We start from the raw sequence: 25263 nt of genomic DNA, 5'->3' as shown, positions 1-25263 counted from the left end.
CATAGCAGTGATCACTGAGCAGTGATTACTGGCTAGGGAAGATAGCTATAAAGAACATTACTGGGATCATGGATTATATTTGAATATGGACTGTGGCTTACATAATAATACTACATCAATTTTTCTGAGGCTAAAAATTTTACCATAGCTATGTGTCCTTGTCATTAAGAAATGCACATTGATCTATTCAGAGGTAAAGGGGCACAGATTCGACAGCCTACTTCCAAATGGCAAACAACTGGTGATTCTAGATAAGGATTATATGGGAGCTCCTTGTGCTATTCTTGTAACCTTCCTTTAAGTTTGAAATTATATAAAAATAAGTTATCTCCCTAAAGTGATAGCTACAGAGCTATAGGAGTGGATGAATTATCTAAGAGTGTATACAATGAGAGGAGCAGGGTCCTGGGACCCAAATCTTGAGGATACTCCTGGCTGGATTCATAAAGAACCCATGAAAGATAGAGAAGGAGAAGTATGGAGAGAGTATTGCAATGTCATAGATTCTGAGGCGAGAGAAGGTGAGTGGTAACCAATTCACTTCCAAAGAAGCCATATAAAGGGCAGCCCTGACAAAACACAACCAACAATAAGAATCAATCTCCTGTCACCTTTGAGTTCGCTGTTTCAGGGAAAGGTTGAGGAGATCGAATGAAACATCCTGATAGAAGATGGAAAAGAGTTTCAGAGAAAGGATCCCTGAGGGCAAACAGGCCCTATAGAAACAGGAACCACTAAAGATTCAGCAAGAGAATCACTGTGGGGAAAATCTGTGTTAAGGTTAATAAAACTTTCTTCTTCCTTCTCTTTCTCTTCTTCTTTTTAACAGACCACGGAAAGATAGGTTAGATTCTACAGAAGAGTCCTTCTGAGTCTCCAGTCCACCTATCCTCATTATGAAAGACATACAGAACATGGTTTACTACTTATACTGGTAAAATGTATCAGTGTATCTTTAAGTGGCGGGTATCCATCTCTTAGATTCCCACCCCATTCCCACCACAATTCCCATAGCCTCTAAGCACCATTATCTCCTAAACTTTTTATTTATTTTTTTCAGAATAAAATAACATTGCTGCTGTTTAGTCAACTGTATGCCCAGTCCTTAATCTAGTTTTTCCCAATTTTCCAAGGGACTGTTTTGTGGTTACCCTTATTTGATTTCATCCCTTTTCTTTAGAACCTTTTATTTTTCATAGTCTTACTTTTCAAGGTCATTTTCAGTTTCAGGCCTGCCTTCTGGAATGTCAGTAACTCCGCTTAATTTAATAATACAAGATAATTTGAAAGCACAGTTTCAATTCCTTCATCCAGATAGATCATCCATAACAATACAAAATGGGTTATGTTTCGAGGCCAAATCAGTCACTGCGAACTAACCTTGTGTCCACCATTATAGAAGGCTATTAGCCACCTGGCATTCATATAGCAAAGATCATTCTTGCCTAGCATGCCTAAAAGTATCCTCATTTGGGGTACTCCATTTACTCTTAAAAAGGTATTGCAGGAGCAAGCTTATTTGAATGTCACATTGAAAGGAATGAAAATAGATATTAAAGTAGATTGCTGTGATATTCTGTTTAATTATTTTCAGGATATATCATGTATAAAATTTTTTCCCAATTATAGGCACTTGACAGAAGACCTGCCTTCCCCTAATAATGTTGTCTTCTAAGCACTCATTCAGAGTGATGTGGAAAGAAAAGAACAATTCTCCTACAGCCAAATCTTCACTAACGCTGGAGATCATTTTAGACAGATCCCTTCATTTCTTTCCTTCATTACTTTCAAAATGATTTTAATTCTATTGGATATTTTTTCTCCCAATGACTGCATTACAGAATTAGAGAACAAGAGTAATTAGCAAATGCAGCTATAAAGAACATATAATTACTTGGATGTATTTACATATTTTTGTTACATATTTAAGAAAACTTACTATCTCTTTTTGTTTGATAAAATTTTACAAAGAAAAAGCATTTATAACAAATACAGGAATTCAACTAAAGAAAAATAGTCATGGGAAGTGCAAGGAAGTATAGGCTGTGCATATAAGTGTAAATATCTATATCAGTAATGAGACCAGACATCACAAAGAAAAATATGGAGCTCTATGTGAACTATCACATCACAAAATAAGCTGACTTTCAAAGACTAATATCACTCAAACTTTAGTAATGGCCAGCATCAAAAACTAAGCAATGCACTATTAAACATTAGTTATTGACACATTTTTCTCTCTTACGCACACATTTTGATTGGTACTATCATTTTTAATATCAAACTATCATCTCTCTTTTTTCTTTTTTGCTTTAGGATGGTACTTGCAACATACGTAAGTTCCCAGCCTAGGGGTCAAATTGGAGCTAGAGCCACTGGCTTTTGCCACAGCCACAGCAACGCAGGGTCTGAGCTGTGTCTGCAACCTATACCATGGCTAACAGAAATGCTGGATCCCCAACCCACTAAATGAGGCCAGGGATCAAACCCACATCCTCATGGATACTAGTCAGATTTGTTTCCACTGAACCATGACGGGAACTCCCCAAACTATCATTTTTTCTTATTCTTCAGTCTATATTATACGAAGACATTGTCACTATTTTATGTTTATAATTGTATGGTTAGGAATAAATTTTAGGTCCAGGGTTCTCGATTTTTCAATTTTTTTGTCTCTCTCTCTCTCTCTCTTTTTTTTTTTTTTTTGCTTAGCAAAAGCCAAATATGTTTACTGTGGAAATTAAAGCTAATCAAAAGGAAGAAAATAAAATCTTTCACAATACCAAGTTCTCTGATGTAGAACTGAGCTTTTATGACTTGATCTGGAAACAAAACGGAAGTCATGGATACTTCAGAAAGCAATATGAGATGAAGGTATACTATCAGAGTAAACAGGGTTCTTTACACTAAAAGGACACAACACCAAAAAATACTTGAGAATCTGAATTTCCTGAGAATCAACAGCCAAAATTTCTCAACTGTTGGTGATACATGAAGTGAATGCAAGATAAAATATTTATTTCCTAATTTTCAAACAGACTTAAATGTCTGCCAAGTCCTTAGTCATAAAGATTACTTGGTCATAAATAAACATTAGGATGAGAAAGGATCAATGATAATCAAATCAAATTATACAATGTGCGAGTCAGAGAGCTCATAAAGATCTTCCTGTCTATATCAGTGAGCGTTCTGCAGAAAATCAGAACCAATAGGAGACAGAAAGAGAGACGGGGCAGGGGAGGGGGGTAGAGAGTTGATAGACTATCTCTAGCTCATCTGTACATCTATTTATCACTAGATAAACAGATACATAGATAAGAAGCTGGGGACACTCTGTGGAGCTATATGAGCAACTGCCAGCAGATTCTAAGGTTGAAGCTGGTGCCTAGGAAATGTGTCCCTAGTGCTGGCAGAATGAGAATGAGAATCAGAATTGTTTGCCTATAAGCTACAAAGCCACGTATGTATGAACATATAAGCTCAGCACACATGTGTATAACACACATTGAGATCTTTTAGGCATGAATTTAGATCGAGGAAGGTCACCATCTCTTTCTGAATACAAGTAACTGAGGGCTGTTACTATGGTTAACCACCAGCAGCATTTTGGAACACCCTTACATCAATCAAAAAATACTAGGTGCAGGAGTTCCCGTTGTGGCGCAGTGGTTAACGAATCCGACTAGGAACCATGAGGTCGAGGGTTCGATCCCTGCCCTTGCTCAGTGGGTTAACGATCTGGCGTTGCCGTGAGCTGTGGTGTAGGTTGCAGACGCGGCTCGGATCCCGCGTTGCTGTGGCTCTGGCGTAGGCTAGCAGCTACAGCTCTGATTAGACCCCTAGCCTGGGAACTTCCATATGCCACGGCAGCGGCCCAAGAAATGGCAAAAAAGACAAAAACAACAACAAAAAAATCATGTGACCCCTTCCCTTTCCTCCAATTCTACTCTCTCATCACTATCTCTTCTGCAGAAGAATCTAACTCTCATTTAATTTCAGTCAAGAGCACATAATAAGATAAGCATATTCAGCAAATGGCCATTATCCTTTTGTTAGTAGATAATCATAACCTTAACAGGACAAAAAAGAGAATTAAATAGATATATTAAGATGCAGTACAAAGCAAAGTAGTAGCAAAATAAAAGTCATAAAGGCACATCATGGACCTTGAAACATTAACCTAATTAAAGTTCATCCTTAATTTTCTGGATAAAAGTTTGACAAAACCACAATTTATTCTAGACCACAAGGCTTATATATGATTATTTCCTATCACCAGATTTACATTGCACAAACTTTCATGCTATTATGTTTTTTAAACAGAACAATAACAAAAGAACAAGAAAAAAAAAGAAAAAGACTGTACTAGAATGAAAATATGGAAGATAATGGGGACACAGAATGGTGCAAAGATACAAAAAGAGGGTGTTAAGAAGTGGTGATAAAAGCTAATTTAGTTCACACAGGTAATGCTTCCTACAGAACCCCTAACTGTTCTAGATTCTTTCCAACCCAGCTGTTGGTGATTTTCAGCAAGCCACTCTTTCCCTAATCTCCTTTTTAAAACCTCTGGTAGATATTCCTTCCTAAGAAGTAGGAAACTAAAGGCAATTCCAGCCTTCAGGGAGTTTCTTTCATGTGAATGAGCAGAAAAGAACAATAAAGGGCTCTTAATGATGCTGCTCCCCTGACTCCTAGGCAAGTTCTAGATGCTCCTGTCAGGCAGGTGTTAAACTACCAGAAGGTCCAGGCTGAGCCCACTCAGCCATGAGGTCCAGAAACGCAGGGCCTCTGGCCCACAGTACTTAAAGGGGCCCACAAAAAATGTTTTCATTTCTTTTAAAAACAGAATTTTCAAAATAAATGTAACAATATTGTGTACTTAGTGCCACTAAATTGCAAACTAAAAAAGGGTTAAAATAGTCAATTTTACATTACATATATTTCACTATAATAAAAAATGTAAATGTCATTTTGAAAAAATAACTCTATTAAATGACTGACACTTACAGTGAAACCATGAAATGATGCCAATAATTTAACATACATAAACATTTCGGGGCAGTTAAACCAGTGGCAGCTATTATGAAGAAAATTTTGCTTAAAATAGGATATGGAAGGAGTTCCCATTGTGGTGCAGCAGAAACAAATCCGACTAGGAACAATGAGGTTGCAGGTTTGATCCTTGGCCCCGCTCAGTGGGTTAAGGATCCTGCCTTGCTGTGAGCTATGGTGTAGGTCGAAGATGTGGCTCGGATCTGGTGTTGCTGTGGCTCTGGTGTAGGCTGGCAGGTATAGCTCTGATTCGACCCCTAGCCTGGGAACCTCCATATGCCATGGGTGGGGTCCTAAAAAAGACAAAAGACAAAAAAAAAAAAGAATATATCTCGTGTATCTCTTCAATAAACCTTTAAATCTAAAAAAAAAGAATACAATCCAACTTGAATTATATTTGTTTTTATAGCAATGCAATGGTAAAATACATTGTTTAAGTTTTTTTTTTTTCTTTTAATGGAAGAAGGAGCCCATGAGAGCAAAAGCCCTTTGGGCCCAGTAAAGTCATAACGCAGCCCTGGGTCCCTGGAGTCCAGGAGTGGGGCTGGAGCTACTCAGATGGCAGGGTTCTGGGGAATTCAAGGCCGTGAATTTCCAAATAGCACAGAAATATCAGTATTTTAGTAACGCTATATCTGTACACAGACCCCAGTGAAAGGATAGGCCAATCCTGCTGTTGTTGGGAATATGTTCAACAGATATAGCCTCTTTTCTTACTTGTTATGCAGCACTGCTTGGATCCCTTGTAACAATTTAAAATGCATGTCAATTTTAAAACATAACTCTCTATTAAAAATTTCCTTGGTTTTTTATCTCTGAAAGAACTAGGATATACAACACTTTTTGGTTTAAAGCTACTCATATGCCTGAAAAGATAATTCAACAGGCAGCTCTATGTAGGAAAACAAAATGGTACTTCACAAAATAATGACCAACCAGATGTACTCAAAGGGCAGCCACAGGGCTGGGAGAAGTCATTAGCCTCCAAAGTGCTCCCACTGAGGGATTAGTGTTTTGACTCAATCTTTGGCCCCAGCTTTCTTTCCTGCTCTTGTAAGGGAACTTCCAACATCCATATTTAGAATCTAGCCAACATTCCGGCTTACCATTCCGGCCACAATAGGAACTCCCTATTATCTTTAATTCTTCTAGTTCTCTTACTCCTTCACTACTGACATGCTTGGTTTTTTGGGTTTTTCTTTTTTTTTCTTTTAATTCCCTGGACCTTTCAACTTCCTGAGTTTGCTAGTCTATGTCTGAACTAATTGTTTTCCTTACTCATCCTGAGTGTGTTCAGTTGACTCTCTCCTCTTATTCTCAGTTCATCTGTCCTTTGTCCCAAAGGCTCACATACCCTACAAACAGCCAGCCTTAGATCAATCTTCTCATATAACTTCTCTGCAACTTTTCCTTTATTTTGATTCTTTAGAAGAGGAATAGGAAAGCTTTTTTTTTTTTTTTTTCTTTTTTTGGCCAATCCAAGCCACGGCTGTGACCTACACCACTGATTCTCAAACTCACTGCACCAGGCCAGAACCTGAACCCACGATGCCTCAGGGACGACATTGTATCAGTAACCCGTGGTTTCACAGTGGGAACTCCCAGGATGGGGACACTTTTAAGAAAAGATATGTTTCATTGAAATTGGGTGGGCCATAATTAAGTACCCAGCTTTAAGAGGTGGAATTCCAAAGAAGTAGCTTGCAATTCTCTTTCATTTCTCTCCTTGGAAATGACTTCATAGCTTCCTAATATTCTATATTTATTCATTCACATCTAGAGCTATGGAAGTATAATTTGCATTCCCTTTAGACTTCTTACAATACTATCCCACTTTACGTAAGTATGAATTAAGCATATGTAAGATACTATAATATAAAAATTTATAAAGTCCCAATTCATGCATTATATTTAATATGAATCCAAATACATTAATATTTCTTCAGGAATTGCATAATTGCAAAGATGATAGCATGAGTGAATGGTGATCTATGTTTATGCTAAGGCCACATGGTGAAGTCTTTAGCAAGTAAAAAAATTTCTCCTTCTTTTGTCAGTATTTTATGAATCATACACTTGTTTATGTGATGGTAACTTCTAAGTCAGAGTTTAATAACTATTCTGCTGTTCTTTAACCATTCATTTAAAATACTTTTTGTATTCTGTAACAATGTAATGCAAGCATTCATTTAATGAGGGTGCTAGAAGCAGTGTTAACATGCCTCAAAATCAATTACTTTGGCATAGAACTTAAAAGTGAATGAACAAAATTCTGAATAAAGCCAAAAAATTGCCATCACATGCTGCGTGCTGCGCTGTTAATGTGGAAACAAGCAACATGAAAAATACTAGAAATAATGTTGAAGAAATTAAAAGCACGAATATACAGCACAATGGCTAAGGATTTATGCACTCTGAGAATACATCCCACATTCTTTGTATTTATGCCCATGGGGAAATTAGTCCTTTGAATTTTGTGAGTTTTTAATTATGTGTCTTGCAACTTCCTTTTGCTTAGAGATGGAGCCAAATTCTATGTATATAAGGAAAAGAGCCTGAATTGCATTTTCAAATAATATATTTGTTTCCTTGCGGTTTTTCTAATTATAATCCACAATGCTTGCTGCATCAGAAAATGCTGAAAAGTGTAAAGATGAAGAAAATCATCTAGAATTTCACCATTTAAAAACCAACTTTACCAGCATTTTGATACTATCTTCTCTATGTTTCTATATAATTTAGATAAAATATACATAAAATTTTTCATCTTAGCATTTTTCTTGACCTTAAATTTATTAAGACACTAAGAAATATCCATGGACTTTATAAAAGCTGTAACATCTCATAATATGATTATAACTTATTATTCAGAGAGGAAAGAACCTTTCCTCTACATTTCAAGGTTCTTCTGGCTGGTCTAAGAATCAAACTGACATGAGACAGAATAACCAGAGAACATCTAATTTCATTACATACAGGAATTCTACATACATGAGAAGGTCAAAGTCTCCACATTACAAGAAAGCCTCAAAGACAGAAAGGTAAAATGAGGTATACAAATCATCCTGAGCTAAGGAATGGGAAAGGGGCCTGGGGCTCCCAAGGACAGGAAGGTTCATAGGATGATAAGAAGAAAAGATGTCAGATCTGTCCAGCCATGTAGTTGGGGCCACTCAGCTAAAATTTACCTCTAGTAATAACTCTTTTTACTTCTAGATAGTTAAGGGAAGAGCAGTGGTTTATCTTGAAACCACAGGGTCTCAATTATCTTTGGCTCAAAATAATCCTCACACAGGAGTGACATATTTTGGGGAGGTTCATTCTGAATCCTTACAGTACTAAATTCTAAAACTTTAGATACTTTTTAAGTTTTACCATAATAAATAATCCAGTGATGACTATCTTTGGATATAAATTTTCCCCCAGTTTGAATTATTTTTCTTTGGGGAAATTTCTTAGGGGAATTATTAGGTCAAATAGTATCTTTTCTTTCTTTCTTTCTTTTTTTTTTTTGTCTTTTGTCTTTTTAGGGCCACACCCACGGCATATGGAGGTTACCAGGTGAGGGGTCCAATTAAAACTGCAGCTGCCAGCCTACGCCACAGCCATAGCAACATAGGATCTGAGCCATATCTGCAACCTACACCACAGCTCATGGCAATGCTTGATACTTAACCCACTGAAAGAGGCCAAGGATCGAACCTGCATCCTCATAGATACTAGTCAGGTTTGTTAACCGCTGAGCCACGATGGGAACTCCTGGATGCTACATTTTAATGAGAAAAAAATAAATACGAATATAACATATAATGAAGGTAGTATCATGGATCCTTTACTTCCCTAAATTGGTTATGCTGTTTCAAAAACTTTTGATTATTTTCATTAGTTTATACCTTCAAAAAATTCTCAGACTCTTAGGGTTCTGATAAAAAAAAATTCATTGGAATTTTTATTGTAATTATATCAAATTTATAAATTTAACTTCATAATTAATTTAGTTTTTCAGTCCCCTCAAATGGTAGTTATTTCCTTGTATTTGAGATTTCTATATACACTGTTGGGTGTATATATATATTTTTTTAATTAATGTGTCAAAAAAACAGTTTATTATGATCTTCTTGGAATCTCTCCTGGTTTGCAGTCAGATGGCAGCTGGAGCTACAGTCCAGGCTCCCTGGGCTGGATGTCCAATACGGCATATTTGCTCTTAAGTCAAGCTAATCAAGTGTTCCTCCTCATGGCCTCTCCCTCCTGCAGAGTAGCCTAGATTTCTTACCCGGTGGCTTGGGGCTCCAAGAGTTGGAAGCAGTCTTCTTCAGGGTAGCCTGTGTTTACCTTTTCCATGTTCTATGGATCAAATCTATCACCTGACAGCCCAGATTCAAAAGATGAAGGAATATTCACCTCTTGCTGGGAAATGGCCTATCCATCATCTTTGGAAAAAAACTACCACATCTACTTTATTGCTCTTTATTTGGTCTAGAATTTCCTTTATAAAGGTATTTTAAATTTGTTTTGCTATGGTAATCTGTGTTTTTTATTTTATAGTTTACTAAGCAGATATTGCTAATATGAAGGAAAGATATTGTCTTTGATATTTTTACTGTCACCTTACTAAATGGTCACATTCATTCTAACTACTTCTCATTTTAATATCTTGGTTCTCCTGAGAGGACAATATTATCTGAAAATAAAGATTTTTTTCTCCTCTTTTTCAAAAGTTAAGTCTCTTATCTATTGTACTAGTTAAGACTTCCAGAACAAGACTAGTGTAAGTCATCTTGCTTTATTTCTGCTGTACATATATTTTTAAGTACAAGTATACTAAAGTTGTAAAATGGATATATTTTATCAACATGCATATTTCCCAGAGCCAAATTAAACCACTTATTTTCACGTGCTGATACAATACAAATGAATAGAAAGGTAGGATCTTATTCTAGATAAATTGAATTTAGGGAGTGGGACAATAAAACAAGATAAGGAAGAAAGGAACTAATATATTTTGGACACTGCAGTATTTTCTCCCTGAAATCTATACACTTCCCAAAATAAATCATAACCATAAAATATTCCATTGACTCCTACCAATAGCTAATATCTCTAAATAAATACATCATAAATCTCAGAAATTTGCCCTTTCTTCCCAAGTTTGACCATTTACAGTAGATATAAAAAATCGCTTCAAGTATAAAATATTAGAATATGGCTTTTCAGCCTTCTTATACTCACAAATGGTTGATATTGATATGGTGGAGCATATTCTTCTGCATATGTTGTCAATGTATACCTAAAAAGAGAAAAGTCAATTTTTAAGAAAAGAATGACTCTGAAAAAAAAATTAAAAAATTTTAATAGTACATGCTTGGAGTTCTCATCATGGCTCAGTGGTTAACGAATCCAACTAGGAACCATGAGGTTGCGGGTTCGATCCCTGGCCTTGCTCAGTGGGTTACAATCTGGTGTTGCCGTGAGTTGTGGTATAGGTCACAGATGTGGCTTGGATCCTGCGTTGCTGTGGCTCTGGCGTAGGCTGGAGGCTACAGCTCCGATTCAACCCCTAGCCTGGGAATCTCCACATGCCACGGGTGTGGCCCTAGAAAAGACAGAAAGACCAAAAAAAAAAAAAAAAAAAAAGTACATGCTTTACACAAAATAAAAACATTTCAAGGAATATTGGTCCATAGTAAAAACTTTAAATTTTAAAATTCCCAGGCCTTGTTTATAGTGTTATACCTACCACCAACCAGGTACCCTTTCTTCAGTTACTTCCAATTCAGTACCACCTACTATTCTCCTGTACTAATGATATGCTGCCAACTCAAGTCCCTGAGCTCATGTGCATTCCAGACTTTTGGGGTTCTCTTTTCCACTCACTTTCTGCCTCTCCAATCTTTTTTACCCAATCTTTTTCATGTTCTCTGCTGGATGACAACTGAAAAGATAATCGAAAACAATCAAGTGAACTGAGATTACATAGCTTTTCCAACCTCCACCCCATTAGTGATGGATGAAACATATTCTCCTCCTTCAAGTCTACAAGAACAGCCAAGTTCAAAAGAGAAACTCTGTGGTGCTAGATATGAAGAGGATACCCACTCAAATGGGAAGCCATAAGCTGATGTCCCAAGGCTCAAAGCTGGAGTTTGAACTGCCTATCAAGGGCAGGAAACATGGCCTTGGGTTCGCAGAAGGCACAGAGCTAAACTCCTTCTTATGTAAATGCTGTACCTCCATATAAAAGAGACCAAGGAAACTGTAGCCATCAGACCAGAGAAGCTTGCAAGAAAGCCTCTGTCTGTGTGGCACTCAGAATGGGGGAAAAATTATTCTCCTATGAGAAATTAAAGTCCTGCTTCTGTTCCTGGCAATATCATATGAGATTAGACGATTCAAAGAAACTCCTCTGAGAATTGCACATCTAAAAATATTGGGTACAGGGAAATTTAAACATTTTAACACATGGCTGAGCTGGTGGGAAAACAGATAACTCAACGAGTAACAGAATTCCAAAATAACTAGGATATCAACTGAGAACTGTTATTGGGTACAGGTGCTAATATTTACCTGGCAGAAACCATCAATTGTTGCCAGGCTTTCAAGATGTGATTTCCAAAGGGTATTTAGCATTATCTAGGAACTTGTTAGAAATGCAAATACATCGATGCCACCCCAGATCTGCTGAATCAGAAATTGTGGGGGATGGGGCCAGCAATCTGTGTTTTTTTTGTTTTTGTTTTTTTCTTTTTATGGCTGAACCTGCATGTACTGCTGCAGTTGGATTCTTAATACACTGCCACATTGCAGGAACTCCAAGCAATCTGCATTTTAACAAGCCCTCTAAATGATTTTGTTGTTGTTGTCTTTTAGGGCCACTCCTGGGGCATATGGAAGTTCCTAGGTAGGGGTGGAATCCGAGCTGCAGCTCCCAGCCTACATCACAGCCACAGCAACACAGGATTCAAGCTGCAAGCTGCAACTAAGGATCCTTAACCCATTGAGGGAGGCCAGGGATCGCCTCATGAATACTAGTTAGGTTCTTAATCTGCTGAGCCACAATGGGAATTTGGCTCTAGGTGATTCTGACGCACACTAAAATTTCAGTACTAGAAATTAAAAGAACAAAAATCAGAAGTGTAACTTTCAAACCAGCAAATTACAAAAATAAAATTAAGGAGTTCCCGTCATGGCACAGTGGTTAGCGAATCCAACTAGGAACCATGAGGTTGCGGGTTCGGTCCCTGCGCTTGCTCAGTGGGTTAACGATCCGGCGTTGCCCGTGAGCTGTGGTGTAGGTTGCAGACGTGACTCGGATCCCGCGTTGCTGTGGCTCTGGCGTAGGCCCGTGGCTACAGCTCCGATTCGACCCCTAGCCTGGGAACCTCCATATGCCGCGGGAGCGGCCCAAGAAATAGCAAAAAAAATAAAAATAAAAAATAAAATAAAATTAAGTAACTTTGCAATCACAATGAAAGATAAGGGATTAAACCCACCAGTGAAAGTATTTTCTTGGACTTAAATTGAACATCATGTTTTATAGTCCAAATCTATGATTTTGGGGGTTGTTTCTGAAGTACAGTTGATTTAAAATATCATATTAGCTCCAGGTGTACAGCACAGCGATTTGGTACTTTTATAGTTTATACTCCATAAAAAATTATTACAAAATAATGGTGATAATTCCGTACTATACAATATACCCTTGTTGCTTATTTATCTTATATATAGTAGTTTGTATCAATCCCATACTCCTATCTTGCCCCTCCCCTCTCCCTGCCACTGGTAACCAGTAGTTTCTTTTCTTTTCTTTTTTTTTTTTTTTCCTGTCTTTTCGTTATCCTTTCCGGGATATGTCTCGATTTTATCTTTCAACCTTGTTCTCTTAATTTATCTTTTTTCATTGTGCTCTGTTCTTTTTTTTTTTTTCTTGTGTTTATTTATTTATTTTATTTATTTTAATTTTTTTTGTCTTTTTGCTATTTCTTTGGGCCGCTTCCGCAGCATATGGAGGTTCCCAGGCTAGGGGTCGAATCGGAGCTGTAGCCACTGGCCTACGCCACAGCCACAGCAACTCGGGATCCGAGCCGCGTCTGCAACCTACACCACAGCTCACGGCAACGCCGGATCGTTAACCCACTGAGCAAGGGCAGGGACCGAACCCGCAACCTCATGGTTCCTAGTTGGATTCGTTAACCACTGCGCCACGACGGGAACTCCAGTAGTTTCTTTTCTATGAGTCTGTTTCTGTTTTGCTATATACATTTTTTGCTTTTTCTTTTTTTTTTTAGATTTCACATGTAAATAATATCATACAGTATTTGTCTTTCTCTGTCTAATTTTACTGAGCCTAATTACATTCTTTTTATGGCTGAGTAAAATATAAAATTATATATATATACATATATCACATCTTTAGTCCATCTGTTGATGTACATTTGGTTGCTTCTCTGTCTTAGCTATTGTAAAGAGTGCCGCTATGAACACTTTAGTGCACATATCTTTTCAAATTTTTTTCGGATATATACTCAGGAGAGGAAGAGCTGGATCACATGGTAGTTCTATTTTTAGTTTTATGAGGAAGCTCCATACTGTTTTCCAGTGTCTGTACCAAATTATATTCCTACCAACAGCATACAAGTATTCTCTTTTATCCATATCCTTGACAACATTTGATATTTGTGTTCTTTTTTTTTTCCTTTTGTGCTGGTGGCATGTAGAAGTTCCTGGGTCAGGGACTGAACCCTTAATACAGCAGAAAGCTGAGCCACAGCAGTGACAATGCTGGATCCTTAACCCACTGAATCACCAGGAACTGTGTTCTTTTCTTTTTTAAATTTATGGTCATAAACCAACTATAATGGAAAAAATAAAAATCATTTAAAAAAATAAATTTTGGTTATAGCCAGGGTATGTGGGAGTTCCCAGGCCAGGGACTGAATATCTGAGTAGCAGCTGTGACCTATGCCACAGCTGCAGTGAAGCCAGATCCTTTAACACACTGTGCTGGGCGAGGGATCAAACCTGCACCTCTGCAGCAACCCAGGCTGCTGTAGTCGGATTCTTAGCCCACTGTGCCATGGCAGGAACCCCCTCCCTGTATTATTTTTTAATGATAGCCATTCTGACAGGAGTGAGGTGATATTTTACTGTTGTTTTGCTTTGCATTTCTCTAATAATTAACGATGCTGAGCATCTTTTCACATGTCTGTTAGCTATCAATGTGTTTTCTTTAGCAAAAAATGACTATTCAGATCTTTTTCCCATTTTTTAATTGGATTGTTTGGGTTTTTTTTTGATATTGAGTTGTATGAGCTGTTTATATATTTGGATATTGACCTCTTATTGGTCATATCATTTGCAAATATTTTCTTCCATTTAGTAGGTTGTCTTTTCATTTTGTCAACAGTTTCCTTTGCTGTTCAAAAGCCTTTAAGTTTCACTTGGTCCCATATCTTTATTTCTATTGCCTTAAGGAACAGACTCCCCAATATACTGCTATGGTATATGTCAAAGACTGTTCTGCCTGTATTTTCTCCAGGAGTTTTATAATATCTAATTTTACATTTATGTCTTTATTTTGAGTTTATTTTTGTATATGGCCTTAGAGAATGTTCTAACTGCATTCTTTTTACATGTAGCTATCCAGTATTCCCAGCACCATCTATTGAAGAGAATGTCTTTTCTCCATTTTATACCCTTGCCTCCTTTGTCATAGAGTAATTAACCACAGGTGTATTAATTTATTTCTGGGCTCTTTATTCTGCTCCATTGATCTGTGTGTCCAGTTTTGCGCCAATACCATGCTGTTTTGTTTACTGTAGCTTTATAGCAGAGTGTCAGGAAGGACGATACCTCCAGTTTTGTTCTTTTTTCTGAAGGTCACTTTGGCAATTCAGTGTCTTTTGTGGTTACATATAAATTTTAGGATTATTTGTTCTAGTTCTGTGAAAAATGTCATGGATATTTTAACAGGGATTGCATTAATTGCTTGCTTTGGTTAGTATGGCCATTTTAACAATATTAATTCTTCCAATCCATGAACATGGGATATCTTTCCTATTTTTGGTATCATCTTCAATTTCCTTTATCAATGTTTTATAGTTCTCAGAGTATAGGTATTCACCTACTTAGTTGAGTTTATTACTAGGTATTTTATAATTTTTGATGCAATTTTAAAATGGCTTTTTTTTTGCTTTTTCTGATAGTTCATTAATAATGTATAGAAAAACAACAGATTTCTGTATGTTAACCTTGTATGCTACAACTTTACTGATTTCATTTATTAGTTCTAATAGTTTTTTGGTGTAGACTTCAGAGTTTTCTATGTACAGTATCATGTCATCTGCAAATAGTGACAATTTCACTTCTTCTCTTCCAATTTAGATTCCTTTTCACTTTCTTATATGATTGCTATGGCTTGAACTTTTGATGCTGTGTTAAATAGAAGTGGCAAGAGTGGGTATCTGTCTTGTTTCCATATTTAATTTAATTTTTTTTTTTTTTAAGGCCACACTTGCAGCATATGGAAGTTCATGGGATAGGGGTCAAATTGGAGCTGCAGCTGCCAGCCTAAGCCACAGCCACACCAAAGCAACATTAGATCTGAGCTGCATCTGTGACCTATGTCACAATTTGCAGCAACACCGAATATTTAGCCTGCTGAGTGAGGCCAGGGATTAAACACATATCTTCACAGACACTATGTTGTGTTCTTAACTCAAAGAGCCACAATGGAAACTCCTTTGTTCTTGAATTTAGAGGAAAGGCTTTCAGGTTTTCACCACTGAATATGTTAGCTGTGGGCTTATAATTAATTTTCTTCACTATATTGTTATGTCCCCTCTATACCAACTCTGATGAGCGTTTTTATCATGAATGGATGTTGAATATTGTCCAATGCTTTTTCTGCATATATTGAGATAATCATGTATTTTTTCCCTTCCTTTTGTTAATGTGGTAATATCACATTGATTGATCTGTAAATACTGAACCATCCTTGCATTCCTGGAATAAATCCTACTTAATCATAATGTATCATTCTTTTGATATTCAGTTTGCTAATATATTGTTGAGGATTTTTACATCTATATTCGCCAAAGATATTGACCTGTAATTTTCTTTTCTTTAATATATTTTTCTGGTTTTGGTATCAGGGTAATGGTAAAATGAATTGGGGACTATTCAATCCTCTTCAATTTTCTGAAATAATTTGAGAAGGACAGACACAAGTTCTTCTTTATGTGTTAGCAAGACTTTCCTTGTGAAGCAATCTGGTCCTAGTATTTTGTGTTAGGAGGTTTTTTTTGTTTTTTGTTTTTTAAATACAAATTGCTGGGAGTTTGGTCTCTTTTTTTTTTTTTTTTTTTTTTTTTTTTTTTTTACTTACAAATTCAATTTCACTACTAGTGATTAGATTGTTCAAACTGTTTCTTCTTTTTATTCAATCTCAGCAGGTTGTACATTTCTTTTTCCTTTTCTTTTTTCTTTTTTTTTTTTCTTTTAGGGCCACACCTGCAGCATATGGAAGTTCCTGGGCTAATGGTTGAATCAGAGCTGTAGCTGCTCCCCTATGCCACAGCCACAGCAATGTGGGATCTGAGCCATGTCTGTGACCTACACTATAGCCCACAGCAATGCTGGATCCTTAACCCACTGAGAAAGGCCAGGGATCGAACCCACATATTCATGGATACTAACCAGATTCATTTCTGCTGAGCCATGATGGGAACTCCTGAGTTGTAGATTTCTAAAAATGCATCCATTTCTTCTAGGCTGTCCAGTTTGTTGACATATAACTGTTTGTAGTATTCTCTTACAATTTTTTTTTTTGGTATCTCTGTGGTATTGGCTGTTATTTCTCCTCTGATTACAAGTTTATACATTTTGCTTATTGTAATAAAAAGACAGCTCCTGGCTTTATTGATATTTCATTTTTGTCTCTATTTTATTTATTTCCACTATGATCTTTATTATTTCCTTCCTTTTGCTGACTTTGGGGTTTGCTTGCTCCTTTTTCTAATTACTTCAGATGGTAGGTTAAGTTGTTTCAGATTGTTCTTATTTCTTGAGGAAGACCTGTATTGCTATAAACTTTCCTCTTAGAACTGCTTTTACTGCATCCTATACATAGATTATGGAAATTTGTGCTTCCATTTTCATTTGTCTTGAGGCAATTTCTGATTTCCTCTTTGATTTCTTCATTAACTCACTGGTTTTTTTAGTATCATGTTGTGCAGTCTCCACATGTTTCTGCTTTTCCCACTTTTCTTTCTGTAATTCATTTCTGGTTTCATTTTTTTGTGGCTGGAAAAAAATTCTTGATATAATTCTATCCTCTTAAATTTTTTGAGCCTTATTTTGTGGCCTAGCATGTATGCTTTTGTTCCTTTCTCCTTAGTTTTGGTGGATCTATTGTAAATTTTTGATTTGTAGTTACAATGGGGTTCATATATGTTGATCTATATCTATTTGTTTTAAACTGGTAGTCATTTAAGTTCAAACACATACTAAAAGATCTGCATTTTTTATTCCCCCCTCCTCCATTTTGTGTTTTTGATGTCATATTTTACTGTCTCATGTTCATCCTTTAATTGTTTATTGTAGTGATAGGTGCTTTTACAACTTTTTTGCCTTTTGATCTTTATACTAGCTTATTTAGGTGGTTGGTCCTCAGCCCTTACTATATATTTGGCTTTGCTAGAGGGATTTTCCTTTTCTTATAGATTCTTAATTCTTTTCCACTTAAAAAAGACACTTTACCATTTTTAAAAGTTATGTTTAGTGTTGATGAACTCAGTTTTTGCTTGTCTGAGAAGCTCTTTATCTCTCCTTCAGTCATAAAAAAATAATCTCATTGGATAGATAAACTTTGGTTTCCTTTTCAGCACTTTGAATATATCATGCCACTCCCTGGTGGCCTACAGAAAACTCAGCTGAGAGTCTTATGGGGAGTCCCTTGTATATGACTCTGTTTCTCTTTTACTGCCTTTAGAATTCTTCCCTTTTAACTTTCACCATTTTAAATATGATATGTTTTAGTTATGGTATGTCTGTCTGGATCCATCTTATTGGGGACCTTTTGTGTTTCCTGTACCTGGATATCTGTTTCCTTCTTCAAGTTTGGGAAATTTTCAGCCATATTTCAACAAATACATTTTCAACCTCCTTCTCTCTCCTCTCCTTCTCAGACCCTTAAAATGCAAATGCTGGTATGCTTAATGTTATTTCATAAATCTCTTAAACTGTTCTCATTTTAAAGTTTGTTTTTCTTTGTGCTGCTCTAATTGGATGACTTCCACCATTCTGCCTTTCAGGTCACCTATTCTTTCTTCTGCATTACTTAGTCTGCTATTCATTGCTTCTAGTGTGTTTTTTATTTCAGTTACTGAATTCTTCATTTCTGATTGGATCTTTTATATATTTTCCAGGTCTTTGTTAAAATTTTATGTGTTCTACTTTTAAGTTTTTAAATGAATTAATTAATTTTTGGCTTTTAGGGCTGCACCCATGGCACATGGAGGTTCCCAGGCTAGGGGTCGAATCAGAGCTGTAGCCACTGGCCTACACCACAGCCACAGCAATGTGGGATCTGAGCTGCATTTGTGACCTACACCACAGCTCACAACAATGCTGGATCCTCAACCCACTGATCAAGGCCAGGGATCAAACCAGCAACCTCATGGTTCCTAGTTGGATTCATTTCTGCTGCACCACAATGGGAACTCCAATTATTTTTAATTATAGTTGAGTTACAATGTTGCACCACTTTCTGCTATACAGAAAAGTGATCCAGTCATATATCTACATACATTCCTTTTGTTATATTATCTTCCATTATGCTCTATCCCAAGATATTGATATAGTTCCCTGTGCTAAAAAGTAGGACCTCATTGCTTTTCTATTATAAATGTATCAGTTTGCATCTAACCTCAAACTCCAAATCCACTCCAGATCCTCCCCCTCCCCCCAGCAACTACAAGTCTGTTCTCTCTGTCCGTGAGTCTGTTTCTGTTTTGTAGATAGGTTCATTTTTGCCATATTTTAGATTCCACATATAAGTAATATTATATGATATTTGTCTTTTTCTTTCTGTATTCATCTATTCTTTTCCCTAATTAAGTTAACATTCTTATTGCTAATTCTGTGAATTCTTTATCTGGTAAATTTGTTTCATTATTTTTTCAGGGGTTATCTCTTGCTCTTTCAATTGAGACCAGTTTCTCTACATTTTCATTTTGCTTAACTTTCTCTACTTCTATAAATTTAGGTGAAACAGTTACCTATTGCAGTCCCAAAGTGGTGTCCTTATGAGGGAGCATCATTATACAGACTGCATGTACCCAATGCCTTTGGTGGGAGAGCTGGATTTGACATGACACAGGTCATGTCTTTACTCAGGATGTGCTGATAGCTATCTCTTTAATTGTGTTGGAGATGAAGGAGCTAGAGCTGGAGATGGGTGTGATGTGGGACTCCCCCTCTGTTCAGTGGCCCTTACCACCCTATCATGGGTGGGGTCTGATCCTATGTTGCTGAAGTAGAAGCCATGAGGTTTGAGCCTGAGCTGGTTCTGTTCCCTCCAAGTGCATGCTTCCCTCTTTCAAAGCACAGAGACACTTGCCCCAGAGGAGGGAGGTGCTGAAGCAAGTGAAGCCTATGCAGGATCTTGGTTCATTCTGGCCACAGATAGAGATCCAAGCTTTTTCCTATGTACTGCTTGTGCAGGTGGCAGCAAGTGTTTCCATCACTCTGTTCAGGGTCCAAGTTCCATTTGTCCTTCACAGTTGATAATTCCTCCAAGTTTCCACTACCCCTGCCCTGTTGTGGGCAGCACTGCAAAGGAAGTGGGCCCAGGCTGACTCTTGGCATTCATCAGAGCATAAGTTAGTGTGGACTGGTCACTGTCAGAGTAGGCTTCTGGGCTTCCTCTGAGGTACTTGCATTAACAATGGCCACCCCCCCCCCCACCACCACCACGGGCATGGCAGCCCTAGATCCAGTGCCACCTTGTGATATGGAGTAAGCAAGGCTAGAACATTTGCTTAGCTTAGGTTGCAACAAGTGCCAGGGTGGATGCAGGAAACCCAGCAGCCACTAGAGGAGTCTTTAATTCATCCTCTCTACCCTGCCTCAGAATCCAGGCTTCCTAGAGCTCTCCTATTAATCCCAGTGGTCCTCCAATCAGCCAAGGGGGTTTAGCTCCCCTATTTCTTCCCTTCCTACCCAATTACATGTGGACCTCTCTGGCAGCCTAGGTTCCACTGAGATTTTTCTGCCAGTTTACAGTTAGTTTCCAGTGAGAATTTTTCCACATGTAGATGTATTTCTGATATGTTCATGGGGAAAGGAGAGTTCCATGTCCTCCTACTCTACTGTCTTGGTTGATTTCATCCTCAACTCTATGCTTTTGCAACTAAGATAAAATTATTTTCAAAGAAAGTTTGAAAATAAAAGGATGTAAAAAGATATATCCAGCAAATATTTCCCAAGAGGAAGTGTTCTTATGTTAATAGCATAGGTAATCAACATTGAATAAAAAATTATTAGTTATAAAGATTATTATCTACTGATTAAAGGAACAAGTCATCAGAAAGATATAATAATCCTTAATCAATAAACCTAATAACAGATAGGCTATATAAGGCAAAAAGTGATAGAATCACAAAGATAAAATAACAAATTCACAGAGAGCAAGACTGAACATATACCTAGATCCTTTGGTTCTTTATATCAAAATCTCTACATACATCCTCCAAGACCAAAGAGATCAACAGGAAAACAAATAAGATCACACAGCTGCCCATGCATAAAGCACAACAGAACAGAGGCTAGAGAAGACTACAAATTTCTGTTTACATACAGATGAGAGAACAATCCGGAATTGGTAGAGTCAAATCTGGGGCCCATGCTATCGCAAAATCAGGTGTGGATTACATGGAAGAAGAGAGAGAGTGGCAAGTCCCTGGTGGGGATGAAACACAGAGGACATCACCTCCAAAAAGAGGGCATCTTCCTCTGATAGGAAAATACTGAGAATAAATCTGAGACCAGAGGATTTGAACATCGGCTTGTCTTTTTTTTTTTTTTTTTTCCTGTCTTTTTTTCTTGTTAGGGCTGCACCTGCAGCATATGGAGGTTCCCAGGCTAGAAGTCTAATCGGAGCTGCAGCTGCTGGCCTACACCACAGCCACAGCAATGCAGGATCCAAGCCACATCTGTGACATACACCACAGCTCACATCAATGCCAGATCCTTAACCCCCTGAGCAAGGCCATGGATCAAATCTGCAACCTCATGGTTCCTAGTCGGATTTGTTAACCACTGAGCCAGGACGGGAACTCCTGAACATTGGCTTTTCAATAAAAAGACTGGGAAAGTATGCAAGACCACAATAACAGTGTTGAGAAGGTGCTACCTCTGAGGAACTAGCTAGGTAAGGAAAAATAAAAAATCAAGCTCAGAAATTAAGGGTCCTAGAAACACCACTCTTTCAAAAGAGACGTCATTAATGAAATAAAGCTCACTTCACTGATTCAACAGAAGAGGGCACTCTTGAATGAAGATATTGAGGAAACTGTCCAAATTTCTCATTCACCCTTTGTACAATTATCTGATTCTTTCAGTCTAGGAAAATTCATTATACTTAAAATGAACAGAAAAAGGAGGCATTACTATGAGAAGAAACAATAAATGAGAATCACAACTAAGCTATTAAAATCATCCCAAGAAACATTTTTCCCAAGTAGTCATAGAAGTCCTCTATCACCACTTCTATTCGATGTACTGAAGATTCTAGCAAATACAGTAAAACAAGAAAAAGAAGCACAAGTATAATAACTAGAATAGAAGAAAAATATTTTTATTTTATAAGAATATCCAAGAGAACCTATAAATCATAAAAATAAGAAAGTTTCAGGAAGGTTGTTGGATACAAGATCAATAAAAAAAAATCATACCCATACACCAGCAATAAGAAATTAAAAAGCATAAAGAGGAGTTTCTGCTGTGGCGCAGGGGAAACAAGTCTGATTAGCAACCATAAAGTTGCAGGTTTGATCCCTAGCCTCGCTCAGTGGGTTAAGGATCCAGTGTTGCCATGAGCTGTAGTGTAGGTTGTAGGTTCAGCTAGGATCCTGCATTGCTGTGGCTGTGACGCAGGCTGGCAGCTGTCGCTCCAATTTGACACCTAGCCTGGGAACTTCCATATGCCGCGGGTGCAGCCGTAAAAAGCTAAAAAAAAAAAAGAAAAAGAAAGAAAGAAAGTATAAAGTGGTAAAATCCCACTTATAACTCAAAATATCTGAGGTTCCCACAGGAATACAGCTAACAGAAGATTGACTAGATATTTATGGAGAAATTATAAAATTTTTGAAGGACTTAAAGTAACTCCTTTATAGATGGATTATTCTAATATATATTATGTGAAAGAGTATATATGAGTGTGTGTTTGTGTATATATATGTGTGTGTGTGTGTGTGTGTGTGTATAAAATAGTTCTTAAAGGTTTACTCTCCAACATTTTGTGTGTAGGTCTTGATTAAATTACGATTTAAAACAAACTTCTATTGCTCAAGATACTACAGAGTTACATGAGAAGCCATAGACTAGAAGAAGGTATTACAAAATTAACCAAAATAAACAATATTAGTACCCAGAAAAAAAAAAGATTCTTATAAATAAATAAAAGATAAAATCCATGGCAGGCAGAGGGGAAAGGATTTTTTAAAATAACGAAGTGATTCACAGTAGAAGAAAACAGAATGGCTAATAGATATTTGAAAATAAATTCAGACTTAAAATTCAGTCTTGGAGTCCCCACTGTGGCACAACGGGATCAGCAACATCTCTGGAGCCCTGGGACAAAGGTTCAATTCCTGGCCTGGCACAGTGAGTTAAGGATCCAGCTGAAGCTGTGGTGTAGGTTGCAACTATGGCTTGAATCTGATCCCTGGCCTGGGAACTCCACAGGCCATGGGACAGCCAAAAAAGAAAAAAAAAATTCAGTCTTAAATTCAGTAATCAATGAAATGCAAAGTAAAACAACAACGGGGTACCATTTTATATCCATTAGACTGGTAAAAGGTAAAAATATTCTATAATGTTCATAAGGGTATGAAAGAATTAAAATACTATTGGCGGCAATATTTTTCAAAATTGAAAGCTTGTATATTTTGGAGTTCCCATCATGGCGCAGTGGAAACGAATCTGACTAGGAACCATGAGGTTGCAGGTTCAATCCCTGGCCTCCCTCAGTGGGTTAAGGATCCGGCATTGCCATGAGCTGTGGTGTAGGTCACAGATGTGGTTCAGATCCTGCGTTGCTGTGGCTGTGGCGTAGGCTGGCGGCTACAGCTCTGATTAGACTCCTAGCCTGGGAACCTCCATATGCTGCGGGTGCGGCCCCGAAAAGAAAAAGAAAAAAGAAAAAGAAAATGTGTGTATTTAATACCTAGCAAATCTATTTTCCAATATAAAGAAACTCTTGCATACATACTCAAGGAGACACATATAAGGATACTCGATAAACTCTTATTTGTAATAGTGAAAATTTGGAAGCTAATGCCCATAAATAAGGTGGATATGTTAGATGGCTAGATAAATCATTTCTCTAAAAGATATGAAACAAATTATGGTGAAAATATTAATTTATAACTGGATAATGACTAGACGGGTGTCTAAAAAGCACTTTATTTGAAAATATTCTATTATCTTAAAATAGTTAAGTATGAATAGATGACAATGAACTTGTTTCCCTGTTTTATTTCATCCAAAGTTATGATTCAAATGCTATGGTTATTAGCCAAATATCAAGAGTTTGCTTTGGGCGGGCTGACCTGGCAAGCCAGCATTGGCATCCCTCAACTCACCTAAAGCAGACAGAAACCCATTCCACATATTCAGGCCCTTCTCCCTCTCCTTATTATCACCTCCTGGCACAGAGAGAGATAAAAGTAGGCACTGAAAAATATTTACTGAATGAATAAAGTAACAAAAGCAAATTAAAATATAAGAGATCCACAAGGAGAATTCTAAGTAAATTGAGGCAAAAGATTGAAAAAGCAATGTGACTTGACCAAATGGAAACCTTTATAACAATGAATGATGACTTTCAGTCAGTCATAGTTACTTATAATCTCTTTGTGATTCCCCACTCCTTTTTTATAAATCCAAAGAAGGCAATAACAATCTTTAAGTGAAATATTTAATCAAATGATAGCCTTTGAGAATAAAAATAAGGAAAATCAACATTGATCTTCCTCTTTGATACCCTCTTAGAGCTGTAGTCAAATAAAGAATATAAAAGAAAGATCGAGTCCATCAAAAGACAGATGGCCTTCAGAGAAACTCAGGAAAGTAAAAGATGAGAAAGTAAGGGAGGCATTGGTTTGGGGAATATCCTGGGGAAGAGGTGTCCTGGCTCATAAGCCAGACCACCGGTTTTAGGTACAGAGTTGTAGTTTTATCAGTGTCAAGGCTCCAATCCAAATTATGTCAGCCAATAATGTCTTTAATTCGTGTCTGTAACCACCAGGAGCAAGTCTATGCCATGTGGCCCTGCTCTACCACTCCCTCACGATCCATAGCTAAACAGGTGCTTGCAATTATCAGCCTCCAGCCCATGTCTGTCAGAGTTCTCCCTGGGATTTCTTAATAACCACCAAAGGAAAAGGACCAGTCACTCTCCTGTGATGAGCACCATGGGATATAATGTCCCTACTCTCAGAGGGTGCAAACAAAGCAAACAGGAAGAGAAACACGGAAGTTTTCTAGTCCTGATTCCAGCAATCTCTGAAGCACAACTCTTCAATGGATTTTCCCAGAGCTCCATGAGATACTCTATACTCTTTTTAATTAACTCCCCTTTTGGCCCGAGATAATTTTAATTGTGCCTTCTCTCACTTACAGCCAAAAAGAGTCCTGACTTATAATCAAGCAGTCGAAGTCTGAGGCCATTGATCATTGTAATCATATAACTAACTCCCTTTGCTCTGATGCCAAACACACTGACATCCTTCTGATTATAGTTAGGTTTCTATACTTTTTTTTTTTAACTGAGAGAGAATGCTTTTATTAGGCTGACATGACTGGTGTGCTTGAACATTTTACAGCTCATATTAAATTAACTAATTAGAATTTTGGCTTTTCTTGTGAGTTTAATGAGCACAAGTCAATTTCCATGAGTCAGATAAATTCTAAAGTGTGGATAAA

The 25263-nt window shown here is 37.3% G+C and overlaps 1 protein-coding gene across 7 annotated transcripts in view; it reads right to left on the bottom strand.

The window, feature by feature from the left end:
* Positions 1-25263, bottom strand: part of CFAP95 (cilia and flagella associated protein 95) — a 226112-nt gene that overhangs the window by 77508 nt on the left and 123341 nt on the right. For all 7 annotated transcript variants that reach the window (XR_014822703.1, XM_021064725.2, XM_021064735.2 and 4 more), the window contains one exon: positions 10288-10345. Coding sequence is in view for 6 of the 7 variants with exons in the window: in XM_021064725.2 (XP_020920384.2) it covers positions 10288-10345 (58 nt within the window). In the remaining variant the exon portion in view is untranslated. The remainder of the gene's footprint in view (positions 1-10287; positions 10346-25263) is intronic.

Source organism: Sus scrofa, chromosome 1, assembly GCF_054392235.1.
Source record: "Sus scrofa isolate SSC_HxYL_T2T_F1_AM1 chromosome 1, Sscrofa_HxYL_maternal_Yorkshire_Landrace_v2.0, whole genome shotgun sequence".
NCBI lineage: Eukaryota > Metazoa > Chordata > Mammalia > Artiodactyla > Suidae > Sus > Sus scrofa.
This window is presented reverse-complemented; position numbering and strand designations above follow the sequence as displayed.